Raw genomic sequence first — 20,692 nt, forward strand, 5'->3', positions numbered from 1 at the left:
TTCAGCTGACCCTCAGTCATCATTTCACCTTTGCTTCACTCTCTCCCACTTTCTCTTTCTCTCTCTCCCTCTCTTTCTGTTTCAGAGTGTAGTGTAGTGTTGTGTAGTGTTGTGTAGTGTAGTGTAGTGTAGTGTAGTGTAGTGTTGTGTAGTGTAGTGTTGTGTAATGGAGTTTAGTGTAATAGAGTGTTGTGTAGTGTTGTGTAGTGTAGTGTTGTGTAGTGTAGTGTTGTGTAATGGAGTGTAGTGTAGTGTTGTGTAATGGAGTGTAGTGTTGTGTAGTGCAGTGTTGTGTAATGGAGTGTAGTGTTGTGTAGTGCAGTGTTGTGTTGTGTAATGGAGTTTAGTGTAATAGAGTGTTGTGTAGTGTAGTGTACTGTTGTGTAATGGAGTTTAGTGTAATAGAGTGTTGTGTAGTGTAGTGTACTGTTGTGTAATGGAGTTTAGTGTAATAGAGTGTTGTGTAGTGTTGTGTAGTGTAGTGTTGTGTAGTGTAGTGTTGTGTAATGGAGTGTAGTGTTGTGTAGTGCAGTGTTGTGTTGTGTAATGGAGTTTAGTGTAATAGAGTGTTGTGTAGTGTAGTGTACTGTTGTGTAATGGAGTTTAGTGTAATAGAGTGTTGTGTAGTGTAGTGTACTGTTGTGTAATGGAGTTTAGTGTAATAGAGTGTTGTGTAGTGTAGTGTTGTATAGTGTAGTGTAGTGTAGTGTAGTGTTGTGTAATGTTGTGTAGTGTAGTGTACTGTTGTGTAATGGAGTGTAGTGTAATAGAGTGTAGTGTTGTGTACTGTTGTGTAATAGAGTGTTGTGTAGTGGAGTGTTGTGTAGTGTAGTGTTGTGTAGTGTTGTGTAATGGAGTGTAGTGTAATAGAGTGTTGAGTAGTGTAGTGTACTGTTGTGTAATGGAGTGTGCAATAGAGTGTTGTGTAGTGTTGTGTAGTGTTGTGTAGTGTAGTGTTGTGTTGTGTAGTGTTGTGTAATGGAGTTTAGTGTAATAGAGTGTTGTGTAGTGTTGTGTAGTGTAGTGTTGTGTAGTGTAGTGTTGTGTAATGGAGTGTAGTGTTGTGTAGTGTAGTGTTGTGTTGTGTAATGGAGTTTAGTGTAATAGAGTGTTGTGTAGTGTAGTGTACTGTTGTGTAATGGAGTTTAGTGTAATAGAGTGTTGTGTAGTGTAGTGTACTGTTGTGTAATGGAGTTTAGTGTAATAGAGTGTTGTGTAGTGTAGTGTTGTATAGTGTAGTGTAGTGTAGTGTAGTGTTGTGTAATGTTGTGTAGTGTTGTGTAGTGTAGTGTTGTGTTGTGTAATGGAGTTTAGTGTAATAGAGTGTTGTGTAGTGTAGTGTACTGTTGTGTAATGGAGTGTAGTGTAATAGAGTGTAGTGTTGTGTACTGTTGTGTAATAGAGTGTTGTGTAGTGTAGTGTTGTGTAGTGTTGTGTAATGGAGTGTAGTGTAATAGAGTGTTGTGTAGTGTAGTGTAGTGTTGTGTAATGGAGTGTGTAATAGAGTGTTGTGTAGTGTAGTGTAGTGTTGTGTTGTGTAATGGAGTGTAGTGTAATAGAGTGTTGTGTAGTGTAGTGTAGTGTTGTGTAGTGTTGTGTAATGGAGTGTAGTGTAATAGAGTGTTGTGTAGTGTAGTGTAGTGTAATGTAGTGTAGTGTAGTGTAGTGTAATGTAGTGTAATGTGTAATAGAGTGTAGTGTAGTGTAGTGTAATGTAGTGTAGTGTAGTGTAGTGTAGTGTAATGTAGTGTAGTGTAGTGTAGTGTAATGTAGTGTAGTGTAGTGTAATGTAGTGTAGTGTAGTGTAGTGTAGTGTAATGTAGTGTAGTGTAGTGTAGTGTAATGTAGTGTAGTGTAGTGTAGTGTAGTGTAATGTAGTGTAGTGTAGTGTAGTGTAATGTAGTGTAGTGTAGTGTAGTGTAATGTAGTGTAGTGTAGTGTAGTGTAATGTAGTGTAGTGTAGTGTAGTGTAATGTAGTGTAGTGTAGTGTAGTGTAACAAAGTTAAATGTGACAGTACAGTGTTATTAAAGCACTTGGATTACAGCTGAAAAATGACTCATCTCTCTCTTTCTTGCTCCCGTTCATTCTTTCTCCTTCTGTAGCCAGCTGTCCTGATTTCTCTCTCTTTCTGGTCCAGTTTTTCTTCTTATTTCTTTCAACACTCATCTTTCCCAAACCAAATATTCAGCTACCTCTCTTCTAACCCCCATCTCTGTCTCGCTCCTATTGTCATTCTTTCTTGCTCTCTTGTTTCTCCTTCACTTCATTTTTTCTGTTTAATTACTGTTATTATTTACTGTTTTCTTTATTTATATTCTTTCTTTCTTTTTCTTTTCTTTTTTTCTTTTTTCTTTCTCTCCTTCAACAATCATCAACCCAAATATTTAACTTTCTCATTTCTATCCCCTCCTCTGCCCCCGAAGCTGTGTTTATGTAAGTTATTTTTTTCACACCTCTTCCCCAAATCTTGTTTTTCTCCAGCGTCCATCTTCGTCCCTTTTCTTCTGTGTGTGTGTGTGTGTGTGTGTGTGTGTGTGTGTGTGTGTGTGTGTGTGTGGGCATGCTTGTACTACTGGTATGCGGTCATTTGCTAAAACGGTTGAAGTGTTTAAGAAGAAAGAATCCACACATTCCCTTTAAAACAAACACACAGCCTCAACACCTAAACTGTGTTCCTCACACACACACACACACACACACACACACACACACACACACACACACACACACACACACACACTAATCAAGGGGGATTATGTACCATAGTAATGTGATGTAAAGGGAGATAACACAGTAATACACCACCCCACTGCCCACCCAAACCCCCAGGCTCAGGTGGAGCATTTACAGCCACATACAAATGTGTGAGTGAGTGAGTGAGTGTGTGTGTGTGTGTGTGTGTGTGTGTGTGTGTGTGTGTGTGTGTGTGTGTGTGTGAGAGAGAGAGAGAGAGAGAGAGAGAGAGAGAGAGAGAGAGAGAGACTGAATTATGCTTAAGGGCCCCAATTTTATTATCAGTCAAAGCACTGTAGACCTTTTTTGTTCTTTCCTCCTTTCTTGCTGTGTCTTTTTCAATTTCTCTTGTTTTTCTGTTCTTTCTCTGTTCTTTCTTTCTCAGATATTTTTCTTTTTCTGTCCTTCTTTCCTTTGTTTTTCTGCCTTTTTCTTTTTCTGTCAATTTATGAATTGTTTTTGTCTGATTTATTTCTTTATTTCAAACAAACAAGTAAATAAAATATATACTAGAAAAAATATATATTTGTTTGTTTGTTTGTTTGTTTGTTTGTTTCTTTCTTTCTTTCTTTCTTTCTTTCTTTCTTTCTTTCTCTCCTTGTTTTTCTCCTTGCTGTGTTTTCTCTATCTTATTTCTCTCTCTCTCTCTCTCTCTCTCTCTCTCTCTCTCTCTCTCTCTCTCTCTCTCTCTCTCATTTTAGGTCTGTTTCCATCTTCCTGATCCATCTCTCTCTCTCTCTCTCTCTCTCTCTCTCTCTCTCTCTCTCTCTCTCTCTCTCTCTCCACGTGTGTGTGCAGGTTCAGCCTTATTGCTACCTCACAAGGATGAGAAATTAATGTATCAGTCTGTGTGTGAGTATTAATAAAAATAATCGTCTGAATATTATGGCAGTGTTTGTCCTGTTTATGCCCTGGTCTCCTTCTAGCTTAATAATGACTATGACGCTGTGTCTCGTTCCTTATTTATACACTTCTGCCTTATATTATTGTTTATACTCGTCGTCCTGGTTACACTCCTTCGTACAACCTTCGTGCTGAATTCTCTTTAGGTGTTGATTAACTTTTCCAACATCCGACATGTTTTTTTTTAAAATCTTATTAACCTCAATAGAGTGAGAAAAAAAGACGAAGGAAGTTGTGTTTATAGCCAAGATAACCGTGATCAACATGTTTGATATTGGTTCCACCATATTAAGTGTAACTATAAACAGATGAAAAAAAATATAGAGTAGGTCGGTCCACCCTTCCTGTCTCACATGGTCACGTTAACGGAGTGTGTTAAATAATCAGCTTCTCTTAACTGCGGTTGTTATGGCATTGAACACAGGGATTTTCCTTTTTGCTTAGACGCGCGCGCGCACACGTTTCCTAGACTCCTGTAAGCCAAATAATTTACTTTGAAGGGGCATTAAATATAGTTCTATATACTGTTAGCCTTTTGCTCAGTCTAGAGAGTTCACCACTCACCAGGTAAAAGAAAGATGTGGGGTACCAGGTGTAAAAAAAATCTAATAAACAAACTAACAAACAAACAAACAAACAAATGAGATATCCAAGCCTTTCTCTTTCCTCTCACTGGACAATAATTAATTTTACATTTTCATTTATTTGCACGTAATACTACAAATATACATCGTTTATACATCACTCACTGTAACACCACTGTAACACCACCAGCGTGGTATCACTGACTGTAACATCATCATTTACTGTACCGTGGTATCACTCACTGTAACACCATCATTTACTGTAATGTGGTATCACTCACTGTAACACCATCATTTACTGTAATGTGGTATCACTCACTGTAACACTAACATTTACGGTAATGTGGTATCACTCACTGTAACACTAACATTTACTGTAATGTGGTATCACTCACTGTAACACCATCATTTACTGTAATGTGGTATCACTCACTGTAACACTAACATTTACTGTAACGTGGTATCACTCACTGTAACACTAACATTTACTGTAACGTGGTATCACTCACTGTAACACTAACATTTACTGTAATGTGGTATCACTCACTGTAACACTAACATTTACTGTAATGTGGTATCACTCACTGTAACACTAACATTTACTGTAATGTGGTATCACATCACTCACTGTAACACCATCATTTACTGTAAGGTGGTATCACTCACTGTAACACCAACATTTACGGTAAAATGGTATCACTCACTATAACACTAACATTTACTGTAATGTGGTATCACTCACTATAACACTAACATTTACTGTAATGTGGTATCACTCACTGTAACACTAACATTTACTGTAATGTGGTATCACTCACTGTAACACTAACATTTACTGTAATGTGGTATCACTCACTGTAACACTAACATTTAATGTAATGTGGTATCACTCACTGTAACACCATCATTTACTGTAACGTGGTATCACTCACTATAACACTAACATTTACTGTAATGTGGTATCACTCACTGTAACACTAACATTTACTGTAATGTGGTATCACTCACTGTAACACTAACATTTACTGTAATGTGGTATCACTCACTGTAACACTAACATTTACTGTAAAATGGTATCACTCACTGTAACACTAACATTTACTGTAATGTGGTATCACTCACTGTAACACCATCATTTACAGTAATGTGGTATCACTCACTGTAACACTAACATTTACTGTAATGTGGTATCACTCACTGTAACACTAACATTTACAGTAACATTCACTAACATGGTGTCATTCACTGGAACCCTATAGCACACTGTAGCACCCGGTCTATCTACACTAATACTCTGTTGCACTGTAACACACTTTAACAATCAGTGTAACACAATACAACGTGTATTGTAACATACTGTATCACACATATTCTGACGTACACTGTAAGACAAGACACTACACACTGTAACACAACACCACACTGGAAACCTAAAACACTAACAAACTGTAACACTAACAAATAATTAAATGCTGTTATTCACTGGGAACCTGTAGCACAATGTAATAACCACTGTAATACATGGTGCGTGCGTGCGTGCGTGCGCCCATTCTGAGACAACACCCCCTGAACTGTCCAACGTCAAATTAGTTTTTTTTACAAGAACATGTGTGTGTGTGTGTGTGTGTGTGTGTGTGTGTGTGTGTGTGTGTGTGTGTGTGTGTGTGTGTGTGTGCGCGCGCGCGCGCGCTCAAACTGTGTTGACAGAGGAAGGCGACACAGAGAGAGAGAGAGAGAGAGAGAGAGAGAGAGAGAGAGAGGTGGGGGAGTGGGGAGAAATAGAGAGAGAGAGAGGGAGAAAGAGGGAGAGGTACACGCAGAGAGAGAGAGAGAGAGAGAGAGAGAGAGAGAGAGAGAGAGAGAGAGAGAGAGAGGAGAAAGGGGAGAGAGACAGAGAGAGAGTGAGGGGGAGAGCGCGAGCGTGTGTGTGTGTGTGAGAGAGAGAGAGAGAGAGAGAGAGAGAGAGGAGAAAGGGGAGAGAGACAGAGAGAGAGAGAGAGAGAGAGAGTGAGGGGGAGAGCGCGAGCGTGTGAGAGAGAGATAGAGAGATAGAGAGAGAGCGTGAGAGAGAGTGTGAGAGAGAGGAGAAAGGGGAGAGAGAGAGACAGAGAGAGAGAGAGAGTGAGGGGGGAGAGCGCGAGCGTGTGAGAGAGAGAGAGAGAGAGAGAGAGAGAGAGAGAGAGAGAGAGAGAGAGAGAAGTTGGTGAGCAGCTTCGGGAAAAGTCGCTCGCGAAGCTTTAATGTAGACGCACGCGCGGGAGTTAAAAGGATAGAGCGCGAGAGACAGAAATGAGGAGCGAGTCCACGTGCAGGTGAGTTTGTTGGCTTTACTTTATGAGCAACCAGCTCCTAAACCCGTGTGTGCGCGCGCGAGCGTTTTGTGCACTTTTCTTGCACTTAACTCTTTTTAACGGGTAAACCCCATCTCTTATATTCCGCCCTGTTGTTCGTTAACTCAATACTTTATGAAGGATTTGGATAGCCAGTAAAGGAGAGTGGGGGGAAAAAACCCGCGCGCGCTGCTAAAGTCCCACTGAGACGCTTTGTGCCACAGTTTTTTACGAGGGGGAGACTGTTGACTTGGGGCTCGCGCGAGGGGCTCGCGGGTTTCCGCGGTAATTAGGGGCTCGCGCTGAGGCAGCGACGTGTGTGTGTGTATGTGTGTGTGTGTGTGTGTGTGTGTGTGTGTGAGAGAGAGAGAGAGAGAGAGAGAGAGAGAGAGAGAGAGAGGTTTGTGGCAGCACGCGGAATGTAGTATACTGTCATTATTGACCAAGAACATGACCAATGATGGACACACACACACACACACACACACACACACACACACACACACACACACACACACACACACACACAGACTCCCACCACATTTACACACGTGCTGAAAGACAGGAGTGATTGGTTTGGTGTGTGTGTGTGTGTGTTTGTGTGTGTGCGCGCGCGCGCGTGTGTGTGTGGTTTGTGGCAGCACGCAGAATGTTGCTCTGTCACTTTATACTGTTATTATTAATACATGGCACAACCACTGACATCCAAAAGTGGTTATCGGGAAAGGCAATCAGAAAAAATCCCCTCTGTGTGTGTGTCTGTGTGTCTGTGTCTGTGTGTGTCTGTGTGTTCAAGTGACTGAAGATAAGAATCCTTATATCTGATAAGAATCCTTATATCTGGGACCAACAGGGCAATAAACACTCACTGATGCAGACTCAAACATCTCATTAGCTAATTAACAAGCCATTCAGATAAAGTGTGTATGAGAGTTTCACTATAGTCCTCTGCATTCCACACTTACTGTGTGTGTGTGTGTGTGTGTGTGTGTGTGTGTGTGTGTGTGTGTGTGTGTGTGTGTGTGTGTGTGTGTGTGTTGGACTAATAACATGAAGCATGTGTGCTACTTTGTAAACACGATGGCTATTATTGGACCTAAGATATAACAAGAACGTTGGAGGTTCCGTTCATGTGCCGTACAAACACGTCACTCTCGGTGGTGTTCAGACATAACAGTACAGATTTGTTGTGTCTTAAGACAAATTTTTTTTTTAAATGTGTAGTTTTCTGTTAGGACTGGAGTGTAAACTATTCCTTTTCCTGTTAGGACTCTAAAAAGAGCTCAGTTGTGTGAGAAGATTACAAAGTGTACAGTGGTGTTAGGATTCAGTCGTGTGTTTGTTCAGGTGTGTTATATACATAAATTGTCTTCACTGGTGGGAAAGTTCCTGGTATTCAGAATAGAGTTATATACTTGCTTAAAACACCTTAAAATTTAAAAAAAAAAAAAAAATCTGGACCGAAGATGCAGATGGTGTTTGTTCATAATTCATGGCAACATAAATACTAAAAGACCTCCTGAAAAATATAAAGACTGATATGATCGTTTGAATGAAAAAAAATGAGTGTTGACATCAATTTAATAGGAATAGGAACAACCCTGGATGTAAATGCTGCTGTAAATTTGATTTAAATTAACACCCGTTATACCACAGCTTATAGAATAGCACTTGATCCAGTGCAGCTTATTATTTTGCAGGTTGTTTATTTATACTTAATGAAGCCATGAGATAATAAATCATGGTCATGTGCAGGAAGTAAAATATTTGATCCCAGTGAATATGTCGACAGTGAAGGCAGATGAGCTACTGTAATTTTTATTTTGACTGACGGATGGTTGTGAATGTCTGCTTTTTTTTTTTCCTTCACCATGTTTCACTGTGTGTATATGTGTGTTCATCTTTCTGCAGGTGGTGTGTATTATGGAGCATAGTGCTGAGCGCAGTGTGTGTGAGCGCCGTCGAAAAGGCCAACAAAACAGTAAGTGATAATAATTAAAAGAAACATTGAAAAAAATGATAAATCTCTATTTACTTACTGTATGTCTGTTATGATTCACTCGAGTGATTTGATTCTTTTGACTCTGATTCACCGAGTAATGCAAGGCTGTGTTATCTAAAGAGCTTGTGTCAGTATCCGTTCTAACTAGTGAGCATCATCACAAACATACTAAACATTTGTTTACTATTTTATCTAAGGCTGTGTCTCAAATGCTGGAATTTAAGTGAACTTTATTTTGTTGGTGGTGTTGCTAGCTTGGGGGAGTTTTATTAACATATCTCTTAAGTGAGCAGTCGTATCCTCTCCGGTTATAAATGATTGTATTAAATAACATTGTTCCACATGCTAGAACACACAGAGTCGTCATGGAGCTATAGTGAGTATATGTGTAGAGTGATTTGTCTAAATGCGTTCATGAATCAAGTGTATAAGAGTCGCATTCCTTCCAAAGGCTGTGTCCACTTAGAACACACACACACACACACACACACACACACACACACACACACACACACACACACACAGTGTTACTGCCCCCTAAAATAGCGAATGTGAATGGACTTTTCCGTTATTGTGACATTTTGACCGATGACATGAATTCACAGTGTGTGTGTGTGTGTGTGTGTGTGTGTGTGTGTGTTTCTAATTTCAATAGTGTGTAAATTCAGTAGTGTGTGTAGGTGTATTTACCCTGGAGAGCATGTGTGTGCGTGTTTTTGTTTGCAGAAGGATTGAGTGAAATCTGTGAGTCATGTGTGCGTGCGTGCGTGCGTGCGTGCGTGCGAGTGTGTATGTGTGTGTGTGTGTCCGTGCATGCGTGTGTGTAGTTACTGTGTCATCCGTTATGTGACTCAGCCATTTCCTAATTTTTATAATAGGTGTTACTATAACACTCTCTCTCTCACACACACACACACACACACACAGACACACACACACCTCTGCACACCTCTCTTTTCTTTTCTTTTTTTTTACATTTACTATAAATCTCTGTTACTTACAGAAAATCACTGTAAGTGTGACTGCTGTGGTGAATTTAGGGAATCTATCTCTCTCTCTCTCTCTCTCTCTCTCTCTCTCTCTCTCTCTCTCTCTCTCTCTCTCTCTCTCTCTCCCTCTGGGAATTTGCAACTTTAACCTGTACCATGACGGATTTAGCTGTGTTGACCTTTGAAGGGCCTGAATTCTGACAAATTGTCCTCTATACCTCGAGACATTTTTAGATCTTTGTAACACACACACTTTACTTGAGTATGTAGCAGGACCCGAGTTTCCAGGCTAAAGCTTCCTGAGATTTAATTATCCCTAGTTAATATTTCTGGGTCTTAATGTCTTGAGGTAAAATTCTACTGTACTCTACTTTTCAAATGCTGGAGGTCATTTCTGATGAGGTCGGTAATAAAGTAGACAAAAATATAGTAGGACAGTTCCAGAAGATGGGACAAATTGTCAGAACAGTTCTATATCTGAGCATGGGGTCCTGATCTGATTAGGAGTGGAATAAACTTTAATTTATTTTGCTTTAATTAAAATAACTAAAAAAAAAAACTATTTTGACAGGTTAAAAAGTAAGGTTGCCGTTTTGTAATAGTATTGAACTTCTCGGGTCACGGGGAGCCTGTGCTCTCAGGCGTCATCGGGCATCAAGGCAGGATACACCCTGGACGGAGTGCCAACCCATCGCAGGACACACACACTCTCATTCACTCACACACTAAGGACAATTTTCCAGAGATGCCAATCAACCTACCATGCATGTCTTTGGACCGGGGGAGGAAACTGGAGTACCCGGAGGAAACCCCCGAGGCACGAGGAGAACATGCAAACTCCACACACACAAGGCGGAGGCAGGAATTGAACCCTGACCCTGGAGGTGTGAGGCGAACGTGCAAACCACTAAGCCCCGTGCCCCCCCTTGAATTGATTTAGTTCCCTCTAAATTAATTTATGAAACTGTGAAACTAGCTACAGGGAAAATGGTCATCGTTACTTTCTATTCATCAAATTTCTATTGCGACTACAGCTTTAGTTCATCTCTATTCTCCCATTTATAAATCATATTTCTTATACATCGATGTTCAGGGTTAGGTTCAGCTAAGGGGAAACAAGGCAAAATAAAATTGCACTGAACTCCCACTACTGTGGTTTCCAGGGTCTTATTTTTCTGGGCTGTGTTCCAAATGTCACTCTACCCCCTGTTTCCTACAATGCAGAATTATATTGCACACTAACACGTACCACATTACATCATAAAATGGTACCTTCACCACTAACACAGTGCTGTTTGTTCAGGGAACTAAGGAACTTGTTGTCATCAGTTATAGGCGTATCCTAATGTGAAAAAATAACAACTGTGAAAGTTGTACCAGGTTTTATTTTTGGTTTTCGGTTGATTATGTTAGCGTCTACACACCACATGCAATTGTGCTAAAGAAGTGAGGTGCATGTAGCTGGTCATGAAATCCTTGACTAAAGGGCTTTGGCTAAGATCCTGGACTAAATGTTCTTGGCTTTGGTTCCTGTTTTGAAGCTTCTGGTCTAAATGGCCTTGGTGTTGGTTCCTAAGTTAAAGGTAGTCTGCTTACGTTCCTGGACTAAAGGTCCTTGGCTTTGATTACATGGCTAAAGTTCCTAGATTGATGGTCCTTTTGCTAAGGTTCCTGGGCTAAAAGATTTGATTTAAAGGCTCCTGGTCTTTACATTTTGTATTAATATGCCTGGATTACTATTTCTAGCCTTAAGTTCCTAAACTTTTAGGCCATAACCCCTGCACTTTTCAGGACCCATGATGCCCATTCCACATTTTCATAACTACACACTATTCCTACCTATTTGATTGGGATTAGGCCATCCTTAAAAATATTTTGGTTTGCAGTAACAGTATCGTGATGTCACTGACTGGGTCTTCAACGCGTGCCTTCGGGCGCATCATTGCAAACCTTATTTTGACGCTGGACACAGATTTTCCAGAACTTTGTGCCAAGTTAAAGCGGTGTCGAGCTGTTTTAAAGAATTTTTTAGATGTATTATGGCGCCCGAACCCGTATGACTTTGAACGATGACCCTGAACATTTTGTTTACCGTTGACTCTGATAGAGAATGAGACGACGCGAACGCACAGGCCATAGTGTGACATCCGGTAACCAATAGTGTAAACATAGATGACGTCACAGGTTTTTATTTAAAAGAAAGAACGTAGTCTTTGTATGCAGTCCAAGGCAATTTATATATTTACAATACTTACTAAAATATAATTAATATTATTTTATTGCTTTTGTTTTAGTTGTTTGAAGAGTAAAAAAAAAAAATTTGTCTGTCTTAACGCAAAGTTACAACCGGCAAGTCGGTCGGACTTAAAGCAAATAAATAAATAAATAATTGAGTCGGTCCTAAATTGACAGGGTCGGTCGGGTTACGGCAAACAAGAATATTTTTAAGGATGGTCTTATTGTATATTGCTGAATACTTACAAAATATTACTTACAGAATATTTTCGGCCAAGGTTCACAGTCTTAAATTTCTTTGTTAATCATCCTTGAAATTCCTGAGTAGAAACTCTTGAGCTAAGGAATATGATTTTAAGTTGCTGATATTCCAGAGTTTCTGGATCTAACTCGTGGAGCTACTATGATCTGTCAGTGTTCTGTCTGTCTCACTACGGCTACTGGTAACTTATAAGCTATAAGAACACATTCCAGTTGCTGTTTTTAAGTTCCTTGGGTCAAGTTCTTGGGCTAACAATCCTGGCTCAGTGTTTCCTTTTTTATTGCATTCATGAAAATAAATTGAACTGATGTCACAAATTCTTGGTTCCAGAGCAACAACAGTTTGCTCCCAAAATTGAATTAATTTTGCTGGTTGTGAATTGGCTCTACGTTTTAAGAGCAGTTCCATGGAATATTTTCAGATATTGTCCAGGAACCAGAGTAACAAAGTACTCTTGTCCGTGTTTTCCATTACAACACCCAAACCATATGCTTGGTAGATGTACAGAAAACCTGCTGTTGTATTTATTAGATAGCATTTCTGTGTTTGTGGGTGTGAGGTTAGCAATGACAGAGAGATCACGATGGATGTAGCAGGAACTGTAGCCTTGAGCTGAAATTCTTGGGATTAAGTTCTTAGGCTAAAGTTCATAAAATTAGTCTCCTGCAGCCTGTTTCACCAGCTGAACATTAGGTCAAAAGTAGCTATATTTGACCAGAACAGAGTCTATGAACTATTAAAAAAAAATGAACAACATGATAAAGTGACCTAGTGTCAACATTCAATTCAATTCAATTCAAGTTTATTTGTTTATTACAGAACATAAACAGAAGGTAAATATGAGGAATAATATAAAGAATTAATGTAATAAAAAATGCACGATATATTTAATTCACAGTGTGTATGTATTTATCCCCAATGAGAAAGTCTGAGGTGACTCAGGTGACTGTGGGGAGGAAAAACTCCCTTAAATTGGTAAAGGAAGAAACCTTGAGAGGAACCGGACTCAAAGGGGAACCTCATCCTCATCTGGGTGACACTGAAGGGTGTGATTACAAATATACAGTCAAACAAATGTATTGGTGTAAGGATCACATGGATCACAGAGTTCAACTGGAGCTGGTAGATCTGTAGATTTCTCAGGATTCTCACAGAGTCGGCCTCATCTAAGACGATCAGAGCTTGTACAATGTCTGGATGCCTCGGGATGTTTGGAAAGAGAGAAGCAGTGTAGAGGGACTAACATGTCTGCTGTTCATAAAAAATGAGCAAGTCTGATGTAATAGTGCACAATATTATGTATCATGTTTACGCCTGACTACAGAGATGAGTTTTTAATCTACATTTAAACTGGGAAAGTGTGTCCGAGCCCCGAACACTATCAGGAAGACTATTCCATAGTTTGGGAGCTACGTGTAAATAAGAAAACGCTCTACCACCTTTAGTAGACTTAAGTACTATTCAGACGGGACTAGTTCTACGTGGGGACGTGGTGTAAAGTAACTATTACCAGAGCTTCTCTGTGATTTTAGTCCCGTCCGAATGCGCCATCTCGGTAATCATTACGGACATTGTCAGTAAAGATTACGGCGACTTTTACCTTCTGTAAAAAGGTCCGGAAAAATTACCTCAGGTAATACTGATCCCGTCTGAATAGACCCGCTGTAAATATGTACGGTAAAATTCCGTCATTTCCTGTTTAAAAGTAGTTTTTGGCGCGTTTTTCAAGCATGGAGGCGCCATGTTGTCTGTTTGCGCACGTGATAACAGGAAGCAGCGTCATACGCACATGACGACAAGGAGGTTACTGTGGTGCATAAAGCGAGTTCCCCCCCCCCCCCACCTCTGCTATTTTTATTGAGATGTCTTGTCCCGTGCGAATTGGCCAATTAATATTACAGACGTCCTGAGGTAAAATTGCATTACTCCACGTCCCCACGTAGAACTAATCCCGTCCGAATAGTGCTAATGTCAGTAAAGATTATGGCGACTTTTACCTTCTGTAAAAAGGTCCGGAAAAATTACCTCAGGCAATACTAATCCCGTCCGAAAAGACCCGCCGTAAATATTTACGATAAAATTCCGTCATTTCCTGTTTAAAAGTAGTTTTTGGCACGCTTTGCAAGCATGGAGGCGCTTGAAACAGGAAGCAACGTCATTCGCACATGACGACAAGGAGGTTACTGTGGTGCGTAAAGTGAGTTACCCCTCCCACTTCTGCTAGTTTTACTGACATGTCTTGTCCCGTGCGAATTGGCCAATTAATATTACAGATGTCCTGAGGTAAAATTGCATTACTGCACGTCCCCACGTAGAACTAATCCCGTCCGAATAGTGCTTTAGATACTCTGGGAACTACCAGAAGTCCTGAGTTTTGTGATTTAAAACATATAGTTTAAAATAAACATCTTACTCACTGATTCTGTTTGATGCTAGTACAGTGCTGATATATAGGTATATAGGTATATAAGAGGATATGCTAATGTGTTTAAAATGACAAATAAATTAATTTGTTACAGACAGTTACAATGGAACTTATGTTAAACTGCCCCCTGGCATTTAGAGCTAAGAGAAACACAGTGTGTGTACATGTAAAGGAGAAATGTGCAAATCAGCGGATATGGCCTGGGGCAACAGGGCAGATGAGTGCTAAATAGTGAACACTACAGGAGAGACATGCCACACGGTAGTGAGAAAACAAATAGACGAGCTGCGAATGTTATTATTTTTGGATGTGCTAACTTCCCGAGACAGGACGATGCCACACCTGATAGGAGGCGAGTTTCAACACATTCTAGCACATTACTCAAGCGGTACTCACAGCTGTTTATTACCTACTGTCGTGCGCACATCATGTAGTAATTGCCTCAGGCCGTCTTTTTTGATTTCACAGGAATAACAACAGATATGATCAAAACCTGAAGGATATTCTCTCTTTCTGGTCATTTTAGGCAATTGGTCGACACCCCCGACAGACAGAAGGGGTAGGGCTTGAAGGTGTATGGGGCCCATGGAGTGAGTGGGTGGAGTGTTCTCAAAGCTGTGGAGTGGGTGTGACTGAGAGGCGCAGACAGTGCATAGCACCACCCCAAACCTGGAGCGGGACAAGTTACCTGCCATCAGGTGGATCAAGCCACACCCCCTTACAGCCCCCACATGTGCCTTATTACCCCTCCTCATATCCTGGCAATGACAGAATAAATCCAGCCAACCAGAGTCCTGGACTACCCCTCTATCGAGACATACCTGAAGGGGTTGAACAAGAGCTGCCCAATCACGCGCCTCCTCTCTACCGACCAGATGTCGGAACGGCCAATCAGCAGCCGATTTCAATTTACAGATCTCTGTCTTCTCCATCCTCGCGTGCAAATGGTCAGTCAGGCAGAGGATCCAGAAGGCCATCCAATGATGGGGCAGGAAGAGTAGGAGCAGGCGGGAGTAGGAGGTCAGTCTCCAACAATTGGGATCAGGCGTCTGTGAGAAGGTGAGTGTAAATGGGTTAACTCTTTTTTTTCTGACCTCCCCACCTTCTATCTATCTACCTATCTATCTATCCCACAGACCAATTCGTCCTGGTCAGTTTGGTTATGGCAGGGTTCCATATTCAATCCCACTTCATCGCCAAAACCGGCACGCGCTGTACTCCTGGCTCCATGGAAACGTCACTGTCGCGCCACTGCAGGTCAAACCCACTGCAGTTACACAGGATGCGAAGTCGCAAGGTGATACGAAGGACGTACGAGCAGACACAAAGTCGAGGAAGAGACAAAGACAAAGATCCATCAGTAAGCGTGCACCTCCTCCAGCCACCGTCCCTTTCTCCTCACCTCTCCACAGGCCACGCCCACATCTGGACACACCACCCTATGGCCCGCCACTTTATGTTCAACACTCTGTGGTTCCACTTCAGCACTACAGGTGCTCTGGGAAAGACCGAGAGGTTCGGAAGTGCACTGTAGAGGTAAGAGTACTAATGTATCTTTATTTAGGACAAAATACATACAGATGCTATGGTCTCTTTGTACATCTAGTAATCTTGTATGTGCGGTTTGTGGTTTGGAATATTGTCATTTTTATTTATGTTTTACTAAATGTTTAGGTTGCTACCTAGCATTATTTGCTAAACAGAAGGTGAGACATTATCTGTTACTCAGTGACATCAGATAACTAGTGAGCAAGTACAGGTTGTTTATGTCTATGTTTATGTTGTTTATGTTACTTTTGTTGTGGTTAGCGCTTCTATGGTTAGCGCTTGTGGGTGTGGCCTGTCTTTTTTATTCTCCATGCCACTTTTTATATTTATATTTATACACACTAGGTTTGTTTAAATCGCATTTAAGTTTAACAGACATGTTATCTGCTTGGATTTGTTGGGAGATTACAAGCTAACTATACAAGCTACTAGAGGCACAAACAAGCTCCGATGCGTCCTTCGATGCTTCACTTTCGTAACAACATTATGAGAGGTCATATATTACAGGATAATGGGAGCTAATTACAGGTAGGAACTTACAAAAGAGTGGGAAACTGAAGAAAAGTTGGACCACACACACACACACACACACACACACACACACACACTGATGACCGGTTAATCATTCGAGCAAGACGTTTAATTGGTTGCATCATATTCATAACTAATGTGCAGATTATTGTGAATGTAGCATAGCAGTCCACTGACACTCGAGTTAGACCGTGTGTGTGTGTGTGTGGAAAATTTGATCACTTTTTTTTTTTGATTACATTTTTGTAGAATGGAGAAGTGAGGGCTGAATTAGAAGAGAACTCTCTGAGTTCACTGCAACCCTAAATAAGCAGATTAAAAGCTATTCAGATTTCTCACATGCCTCTCTGTGCTGTGTTTATTTCTCCGAAACTGGTGGACTGTTTTTTCCATGTATCCTTGAGCATATCCTCTTCCTGCGGTTTGGAGCAAAGGAACTGCTACAAAAGGCTCCTAGATTCTGAAGTGATTGAAAGGTATTGAGGGAAAATAAAGATGATTTGGCCGAAGTGTTTGGAAGCGCTGAAATAAACGAGTGGTAAGAGGAGTGTTCTCAGACGGCTGGAGCCTGGTGCACTAGTGCAGTACCACCCTGTGCGCTGCGAGCTGGAAGAGCTTCACACATATCTCAGATTGGAACGTTTCATGCTTCAGAGATTGTTGGCAGGGTGCAGGAACACACACACACACACACACACACACACACTCACATACACACACACATGTACATACTTCTATACACACACTGGTTACAGTATTTGTACAGTATTATGATAGGTCATATAGTCTGAAAGCACTACAGCTTTATACTGTCTGTGCCTGTCTCTCTGTCTGCGGGTCTGTCTGTCTGTCTGTCTGTGTTTATACTTGTATCTCTGTCTGTCTGTTCATCTGTCTGCTTATATGGCTACCTCTCTGTCTTCCTATATGTTTATGTCATTCTGTCTTCCTGTCTGTCTGCCTATATGAATATCTGTCTGTCTGTTGGTCTCTATGTCTATCTGACTGTCTGCCATATGTCTAATCTGCTTCTCTGTCCATCTGTCTGTCCATCTGTCCACAACCCCTTTTTTTTTTCTTTTTTTTTTCCACTAGCCTTTGCCCCTCCTCCGTAGTGAATGGGAATGTTGTCTGTGTGTTATTCTTATTAATGAGAAGTACAGGATGTGAAAGAGAGACGAGTCTTCAGCTGCATGAGGCGTCGGTCAGGTCGTGTAGACTCAGACTGTACAGAAGCCCAGCCGGGACATTTCTCCTCTGAGCTCACTTTGTGGTTTTGTGCTCCATGTTTTCAACCCTGTAGGTCTTTTTTTCTGTAAAACACGTGTTATTTAATCTGAATTTCATTTGTACATGACGCTTTCCGCGTTGTTCTGACCGTACATCACGTTTGATTCGACACACCGAGCTGCCTGTTTATTAGGGAGGGGATTTATGGTAGATGTGCTAGTCCAGAAATGACGGAAGTTAAATATTGAAATGAGCATTATTATAAATGGCACCATTACAAATGGCATGAGGTTACCCAGAGCCGCATTTGTGGTTGTAAAGTATCTGTGTGTCACAGTGGCACTATTTTAAAAAGGGTGTGAGCAGTAATTGAAAGAAAACACACACACACACACACACACACAGACACACACACACACACACACACATGGTCAGGAAGCTGTTCTTTGATCCACCTCTGTGTTGTGTGATGGCTGAACCATTCATTAGCCAATGTATGGGCAAGATTCACTTCCCCAGTGTATGTGTGAGAAAGAGAGAAAGACAGAGAGAGGAACCGAGACTCAGAAAAAGAGGGAAAACAGAAGAAGGAATGACGCACCTAAGTTATAGCGCAATGAATGAGAGCACTGTCTTTGCACGCTAACACATACACACACATACCAGGATTCTCAGAAAGACAGAGCAAAGAAGGAAATGAAAGAGAGAGAGAGAGAGAGAGAGAGAGAGAGAGAGAGGGACAGACGAGGTGAGAGAGACAGGATACAGCACCATATCTCTCTGTTTATCCCTCATTCCTTTCCCTCCATGGTCACTGAGTAAATATTAGCAGGGCCAATATATAAACCTTATAAATATTATAAACCACACTGTCCGCAAGCGTGACCTTGTGAAACTGCTTCCAGGGTATCGTGGATAAAAGACACTACTGACCATCATGAGAGCAGATCGATAGAGGGCCAACAGAGGGCACATACTTTAGCACTCCAAATGGAGTCATGAAATGGAGTTCTACAGTACATGGTGGACTGGGGTATAAAATTGAAAGGGTGTGGGATGAACGGACGAAGTGGTAGGAGATAAAAAGGATGAGGAATAATGGATTATGGTGTGAGGGATGAAAGGTTTGGGACTAGATGGTGTGAGATGAATGGATGAAGGGGTGTGGGACTAGATGCTGTAGGATAAAAAGATAAAGCTGTGTGGGAATAGAAGGGGTATTATGAAGGGATGTGGGATTAGATGCTGTGGGATGATGGTATGAAGTGGTGTGGGATTAGATAATGTATTATGAAGGGATGTGGGATTAGAAGATGTATTATGAAGGGATGTGGGGTTAGATGGTGTGGGATGAAGGGATGAAGTGGTGTGGGATTATAAAATGCATTATGAAGGGATGTGGGATTAGATGCTGTGGGATGAAGGGATGAAGTGGTGTGGGATTAGAAGATGTATTATGAAGGGATGTGGGATTAGATAGTGTGGGATTAGAAGATTCATTATGAAGGGATGTGGGATTAGATGCTGTGGGATGAGGGGATGTGGGATTTGATGGTGATGGATGAAGGGATGAAGTGGTGTGGGATTAGAAGATGCATTATGAAAGGATGTGGGATTGGAAGACGTATTAGGAAGGGATGTTGGATTAGATGGTGTGGGATTAGAAGATGTATTATAAAGGGATGTGGGATTAGATGGTGTGGGATGAAGGGGTGAAGTGGTGTGAGATTACATGATGTATTATGAAGAGGTGTGGGATTAGATGGTGTGGCCTTAGATGGTGATGAGTGGAGTGATGTGGGATTAGACGACGTATTATAAAGTGGTATGAGATTAAATGGTGATGGGTGAAGGAATGAAATGGTGTGGGATGAATGGATGAAGGGGTGTGGTATAAAGGGGCGTGTCAGGAGTGGGTGTGGTTTATGTTAAACCACTGTGTTCTTGCCACTTCTCTGTATCCGAATGAAAACACAGTATACTGTAAACCACACAGTAATGTAATAAAGTCAGTGGCTTTTGGAACACAGGAAATGAAGAGATGTCCCAGCTGACAGGAGACAGATGGCCATCACCTGTGGTTCTCTCTTCATGGAAACACTGCTGAGTCAGACGCTTCCTAAAAGGTGCTCATATCCTCTCACGGGAACCTCTGTGTGTGTTTGTCCAGTCCCAGTGCAGCCCACTGTCTCTGTGTGTCTCTGTGTGTCTCTGTGTGTCTCTGTGTGTCTCTGTGTGTCTAACTCTGTAGCTGTCTCTCTTTCTGTATTGTACTCTACTCTCCAGCTGCATAAGTTCTAAAGCAGCTGCATACATTTCTGTAGTCACTCACACACACATACACACACACACACACACACGCACACGCACTAGCCGTTATTCTCTCAAGAGGTGCAAAAGAATTTGTGAGCAGAGACATAATCCAAGAAGCTACACACACACAAACAAACAGCAATATCAGATCGTACTAGTGAGAAGTGTGTGTGTGTGTGTGTGTGTGTGTGTGTGTGTGTGTGTGTGTGTGTGTGTGTGTGTGTGTGTGTGCTTTCTGTAAATATTTCAGTTTAGCATAAACCATAAGAGGCTTACTGCTGTTAGGTGCGTGTGTTTGTGTGTGTGTGTGAGAGAGAGAGAGACAGCTGGGTATTAGTCAGCACAAGTTCTCAGCACGTGTACTCTCTACAGCCATCTAATGGGGTGTGTGTGTGTGTGTGTGTGTGTGTGTGTGTGTGTGTGTGTGTGTGTGTGTGTGTGTGTGTGTGTGTGTGTGTGTGTTTGGCAGGTGTGCTCTAGCAGCAGGTGCAAGAGAAGTGTGCCACCTGCGTTAGCGTCTATTTAGCGAACAGATACATATCTTACACCAACTCGACAATTATCGGTATCCCTTTGTGAGAGTAAATATGTAAATGTAACACATA

At 41.3% G+C, this 20,692-nt stretch overlaps 1 protein-coding gene across 2 annotated transcripts in view; it reads left to right on the forward strand.

Moving 5' to 3' along the window:
• The first annotated feature begins 6,348 nt into the window (after positions 1-6,348).
• The window catches only part of adamtsl4 (ADAMTS-like 4), a 37,510-nt gene continuing 23,166 nt past the window's right edge, over positions 6,349-20,692 (forward strand). The window contains exons 1-4 of one of the 2 annotated variants that reach the window (XM_027155618.2): positions 6,349-6,534; positions 8,464-8,533; positions 14,992-15,485; positions 15,602-16,001. In XM_027155618.2, coding sequence (XP_027011419.2) covers positions 6,512-6,534; positions 8,464-8,533; positions 14,992-15,485; positions 15,602-16,001 — 987 coding nt within the window. In that variant the 5' untranslated portion in view covers positions 6,349-6,511. Of the gene's footprint in view, positions 6,535-8,463; positions 8,534-14,991; positions 15,525-15,601; positions 16,002-20,692 lie in introns of both variants that reach the window. The other variant, XM_027155607.2, reaches the window with a different exon arrangement.

This window comes from Tachysurus fulvidraco, chromosome 3 (assembly GCF_022655615.1).
Source record: "Tachysurus fulvidraco isolate hzauxx_2018 chromosome 3, HZAU_PFXX_2.0, whole genome shotgun sequence".
NCBI lineage: Eukaryota > Metazoa > Chordata > Actinopteri > Siluriformes > Bagridae > Tachysurus > Tachysurus fulvidraco.